General features: G+C 61.9%; 1 protein-coding gene across 1 annotated transcript; it reads right to left on the bottom strand.

Annotated features, from left to right (window-relative positions):
- Positions 1-608: 608 nt before the first annotated feature.
- Positions 609-5694, bottom strand: NDUFA11 (NADH:ubiquinone oxidoreductase subunit A11). Its single transcript, XM_005901730.3, has 4 exons — positions 5514-5694; positions 2302-2394; positions 2072-2194; positions 609-800 (listed from the first exon to the last, which is right to left on the bottom strand). The coding sequence occupies exons 1-4, from the start codon at positions 5608-5610 to the stop codon at positions 688-690; spliced, it is 426 nt and encodes a 141-aa protein (XP_005901792.1). The 5' UTR covers positions 5611-5694; the 3' UTR covers positions 609-687.
- Positions 5695-6079: the final 385 nt, after the last annotated feature.

Genomic DNA, 6079 nt, shown 5'->3' with positions numbered 1-6079 from the left:
GCAGAAAGCCCAGGACTGCGCCAGCATTCTGGGGCCGCCTGCATCACTGGGCCTGACAGGCGGCCGTGCGTGCGAGGCTGAGTCCCTCTTCTCGCGCTGGCGACGAGGGCCCCTGCCCTGCAGGCTCCCGGTGGCCCGTCACCCACCTGTCCCACCTGATGGGGACGGGGCTTGGGGGCCAGGCTGTCTGGGGCTCTCCGCTCCAGTGCCCAGGAATTTGGAAATGGGCCGTGCATGGGGCCTGGGCGTGTTTTCCACATGCTGTTGGCTTTGGGGGAAGGCCCAGAGAGGGGCTGGCCTGCGAGCTGCAGGGGGGCCACAGGAAGGGCTGTGGGCTGCGGGGCCCAGTCCCCCCCAACCCCCTCACTGTCAGTCCCCAAGGCCATTCGCAGAGAACTGGCTGAGGCCCTGCGACCTCTGCCTGACACCTGCTCCCACACAGGGGCCCAGCTGGCGCCGAGCCTGCACCTTCAGGCACAGACCCAGACGCCTTATCTCCTGCTGCTTCCTCACTCCCTCCCACGTCCGCCCTGAGCCGCCCTGGCCTGTCACCCAGCCTCTGTCACCTGGACAGGGCTTCACCCTGGAGAATGACAGAGGAGAAGAGATGCACACAAATATACACAGGATTTATTATTTTTAGAAGAGTTTCAACCTGCCCGAGGTCCCAGGAGGCGCCAACGGGGCTCACACCTTGGGTTCTGCAAACACCTGCCAGCCCTCCAGCTGGCCCATCTTGACCAGTGCGGCCGTCAAGCCCATGTACGCACAGGCAGCAGCTCCGATCCCATAGCTGCGGGCTGCAGGGGAGGAAAGACTGGCATCAGACAGCACGCGGGGAGCGAGGCTCGCCTACGCCCACCCTGAGCACCACCTGAGGACAGCCCTCCCTCCAAGCTCAGGCGGCCAGGGCTGGACCACATGCTCCTTAGGGATGGAGCCCTGGGGCCTCTGCCTTTGAAGGTGGGCGTGTGGAAACTGAGGTGGGAGGCGGGAGTCCAGGCTTTCAGGCGCGGGCGCGTGAGGGGACCAAGACCGCTGGCAGGTCTCAGTCCTGGCCAAGTCTGCCCTGTGGTCCATGAGGCGGAGAACGCAAGATGCCTGCGGCTTGAGAGGTGCCCTGGGAAGGGGGTTCTGCCTGCTGAGCGCTGGGCTCACACACCCCGTTGCAGGCTCAGGGGCGCAGGTCAAAGCCGGATCTCAGCCAAGGTCTCCCAGCAAAGGCCAGGAGGGCGTGGCACCCTCCCTCTCTGCCCGGCTGGAACCTTCCACAGAACACTCCAGCCAGCGGGATGGGGTGTTTATCTGCGTGTGGCCTCCATTTCTCCCTTGGCCGGCCGCCCCCACCCGCCAGGCTATGGGAGGCAGGAAGAACGGTGTCTGCTTCCTATTCCAGGCAGCTCTGCCGTACCAGGCTGGCCTGGGGCCTGGCCTCTCACAGGGGAGACATGCTCTTCTCCATGTGGGTGACCTCGGGCCACCTCATCTCCTTGGGGCCTCAGTGCCCCCATCTGGAAGGTGGGGATGGTGACAGCTGCTTCCCTGTGGGACCCTGGGTGTCAGCAGCTCCAAGCCAGCCCCGACTGCTCCCCCTGACGGGCAGTGACCCTGTGTTCTCTGACAAGACACGGCAGAGGGAGAGAGACATAAGCGAGGGCAGGCGGGGGCCCAGATGTATGTAGCGGGTTGGGACAGTGAGGGGCAGCTGTGCTGACTTCTCGGGGGGAAGGGTGTTCTGGCAGAGGGCACAGCCATGCCAAGGCCTCAGGGTGCTGGAGGAACAGCGAGGAGGACGTGGAGCTGCAGCAGAGAGAGCAAGGCAGCGAGGGCAGGGTGGGAAGACAGCAAGTCCATGCAGGCCACGCTGAGCCATGGGGGCAGGAGGGTGTAGCGAGGTGGACGTGCAGTAGGCGCCTAAGCAGTGCTAAACTAGCTGGCAGCTGAGACTCAGAGGCGCGGGACCTCTTGCGGGCGCTGCCCTCTCCCCCGCCAGATGTACATTATGCACACCCACCCATGATGGGCAGAGGGAGGAGGGTTAGCAGAGGTCAGGGGCGCAGGGCTCACTCACTGCGCGCTCCCAGGATCAAGCCTCCGGCACAGCCTCCGATGAGGTAGTTGAGAGGGTCATCGGGCTTCTCGCGGACCTGGGCGCTAATGCAGGAGGTGAGGCCAAATATGGCTCCGATGGCGGCTGTGGGGGCAGGTGGGGCAGGACGGGCCCTGGTCTGAGTCAGGGGTCCAGACCGGTGCTGGAAGGGCCCCTGAGGAGAAGCCCAGACGTCATGCAGGCTTGCTCACCTGCGGTGAATGTGTACCGTCCCGTCCTTGCCACTCCCTCCAAGAAGGAGGTCGGGGTTTTGAGGGCAACGCTGTAGGCAGAGACAACGAGGCCTGCAGACAGAGAGGGACAGAAAGGCGGCCAGGCAAGTCAGCCCTGGGCCCTGGAGGGGGCAGGCCCCTCCCCAGTCCACAGCGCCGGCTCCTTGCATTCCCACGGCAACCACCAAGGTGGCTTGGGCCAGGGTGGGCCAGGAAGCGGCTGTTACAGGGCTCACCTGGGGTCCCACAGTCGATGAGCTGGGATCTAACCTGGCTCTCCTGCTCCAAGGCCTGGGCTCTCACCCCCCTCATCCAGCCCACCCCACAGGGCACCAGAACACAGCCCCCGCTGAGGGTGGGCCAGGGCCTCGGTGGCTGGACCAGCACCCCAGCCCTGCTCCCTACTTCCAGCAAAGCTCTGTCCCTGCTGCAGGGCCCAGGGCTCCTGACGCCTCTTCTTGCCACTCCCAGACCCGACCCTCACCCGGGCTGGCTCAGCCTCACCACTCTGGTAAGCTCTTCCAACTCCACCGTTGCCCCAGATGACCTGCCCCTGATGTTGGTTTTCACGTGTGAGGGGCCCTGGTGGGCAGCCAGGCCCAAGGCCCCACCCTGGGGTATGCTGAGCCAATGCCGACCCGCTCCGTGTGTCAGCCTCCTCAGCCAGACCCTCTTTGGTGGATGCGCAGACCTACCTGGCTGGCTCCCTGTCACCAGAACAGCCCAATACAGGGCTCCCCACCGTCCAGCTGACCTGCACCCCTCCTCTCCAGACAGACTCCCAGTGGGGCCCAGCTGCCAGCACAGACCTCCTGGGGCCAGCCCGTCCCAGACAAAACAGAACCACCTCCTGCCGGGTGACAGGGCACCCACCCCCTCTCCTTCCTCAGGCCTGATGGGCTCAGTCCCCTCTTATTGCTTTGTTGGGGTGGGGGAGGGGGGCCCTCAGACAGGCAGAGAGACTACCTTGGTGCCACCCACCCGGCAGAGCAGCCTGGAAGACCGGAGGATCTGAAGGCCAACCACCTTCACTGATGCCCCAGGGACGTGGGCCCCGCCCAGTCTCCAAGTGCCCAGCTTCTGCAGACCCAGCAGCTGGCGTGCTACACTCCCCCACCACGACCTTCCCAGCTGAGCAGCAGCCCTCCAGCCCTGCTGAGGTTCAGCCCACAAGAGCTGTGGGGGATTTGTCACGGCGGACAGGGGCAGTAACCTTGGGAGCAACTCCGAGGAGGGCCAAGACGGCCGACCCATTTCCCAGACGGGCAAGCCGAGGCCCAGGGATGAGGGGAGAGGAGCTGCATATACAGAGGACACCCGTACGCCAGGTGCCCACTTGGGGGCTGCCCAGGTCCAGTCCTTCCCCATCCCACGCTGAACCCTAGTGTCCCCGCACTCCTCAGAGGCTGAAGGCTGGGAAGGAGGGAGCGGGCCAGAGTCTGGGGCTCCCCCTGCCCGCACTGTCCCAGCAAGCCCCCTTCCTCAGTTATTCTCTCATACGAAGCCCCCACCCCCACCCCAGCTTGTAAAGACTTAATCAGAGCAGCTCCCCATCCTGTCTGGAACCTGGGGATGCATGATCTCTGGACGACCCTTTGAAGAGGAACCACAGACAAGGTTCAGTGACAGCCCCCAAACTGCAGTGAGTCCTGGGGGAGAACCTTATTGATCCTACCCCCACATGTCTGCTTTCCTTATATCTCAGATAGTAAAGAATCTGCCTGCAATGCAGGAGATCTGGGTTCAATCCTTGGGTCAGTAAGATCCCCTGGAGAAGGAAATGGCAATCCGTTCCAGTATTCTTGACTGGAGAATCCCATGGACAGAGGAGCCTGGCGGGCTACAGTCCATGGGGTCACAAAGAGTCAGACATGACTAAATGACTAACACATACATACCACATGCCTGCGACCCTGGCCGAGGGACACCGAGTTGCCAGGCCACATCGGGCACAGAAGGCACCCCAGCATCCTATGAGCCCTCAGAAGTCGTTTAACTGAGAAGGGATGACCTGGAAGCCACTGGATTATCCCAAGGTCAAGGAGTGTCCGTCCCCCCAACAACAATCATTTAGTAGATGACATGCCAGCCAGCTCCCCCGGCCCACTTAACTCCTCAGATACTATAGCCACCACCACCCACCCCCTCAGCACTCGAGGGTCTCCACTGACTTGGCCCCTTCCATAGGTTCCTGTCACCCCCTCAAAAGACCCCCTCCTCAGCCCCTCTGCCAGCTCCTGGCTCCCCATCAGTCTTCTGAAGTGACTTCCAGACACTTCACATGAATGAATGAATGCACATTCATTCATTCAGTTCTCACATTCATTCACTCACTGTCACTGTACCTTCATTCACTCATTTGTAAAGTCATTCATTCGTTCCTAGTTACTACCTTGCCTTCCTTCCCTCGCTCATTCCATCACCCAGTTCCTGTGTGCTCACAATGTGCTGGGCTGGGTTAGAGCCTGGTCCCCTGCCTTCAAAGGGGCTCACCATCCCAGAGAACTCAAGTGTGAATTCTCGCTGTAGAGTGCTGAGCGGAGGCAGGGATGGAAGAAGGGAGGAGGTGTGGGAGGACAGAGGAGCATGTGTGGGAAGACCCACAGGCCCCCTTGCAGGGCTCCTGGAAATCAGTGACCGCCCCCCAAATCCGAGTCTCTCCATGACCACAGGACATAATGCCTCTGTCAAAGGTTTCCACCTGCAACCCCTCAAACACCCTCCAACAAGCTCCTCCACACTCCATTCAAGCAGACGCCACAAACACCCAGCACCCAGGGATTTTGACTACCCCAGTGATCAGCTTGTCACAGGTATCACAACCTCCCAGGGCCCAGGAACCCTGCTAGCTCCCCCGCCTCTCCTCGCAACGTCTATCTCACACCAGGGGTCCCCATGGCCGGCTCAGACACTCCAAAGAAGACCATGTACCCACTCCGCGAGATTCTCAGCCCTCATGGGACCCTCTCGGACCCTGTTATCTCTCTGCTCCCTCTGCGTTAGTCCGACAATCCCACAAAGTCTATCTAGTACGACAGCCCCGCCAGCGTCCCAAGGCCACCCCACATGCCCCGACGACGACTACTGCCACCGCGTGAGGTCCGCAGCCCCTGCAGAAAGCCCTCGGGCAGTCCCCAGTGATCTGACGGCCTCCCTGCGCCCTATACCCTGGGGACTCGGCCGGTGCTCACCAGCTGCACCACCGATACTGGTGGTGGCGTAGGTCTTGCGGTGGCATTCGGTGCCTTCGGGGATGTCCCAGTACTGGCGAAGAACCGTCTTAGCCATGACAGCACAGCCTTGGTCCTGCACCTTACCACTCGGCTGCTCCTGCGGCCAAGGACGGACGCCCCTGACTCTCGCGAGACTTCCTGGGCGGCGCGCGCAGCCTCTAGCGCGGGCGGGACAGCAACAAGTGAGCAACTTTATTGAGCGCCACGTACGTGAACACGGGTTGCGCTCAAGTCCTGGAGTCGGGATGGGAGTAAAGGAAGAACACGTGCACCACTGGCCGATTTCTGAAGGGGGAAACTGACCAGGATCAGTGAAAGCAGTTGTCGTTATTTCAGGTCAGAAGATCCTGGGTCAAGAATAGTGTGAACCCCGAGACGTAGGACCTAACTAGGGGCGGTACTATCAAAGGTACTAAGCCTATCCACAGGGCAGAGAGGAGACCGCGGAGCCAAACTCTACTGGAGCGAGACGTCATTATGGGGCGGGAACACGGAGGGATGTGGCCACTCCCAGCGCCAGTATC

The sequence above is a fragment of the Bos mutus genome, chromosome 7 (assembly GCF_027580195.1).
Source record: "Bos mutus isolate GX-2022 chromosome 7, NWIPB_WYAK_1.1, whole genome shotgun sequence".
Classification (NCBI taxonomy): Eukaryota; Metazoa; Chordata; class Mammalia; order Artiodactyla; family Bovidae; genus Bos; species Bos mutus.
Note: the sequence above shows the minus strand (reverse complement) of the source record. Positions and strands in the feature narration are given on the sequence as shown.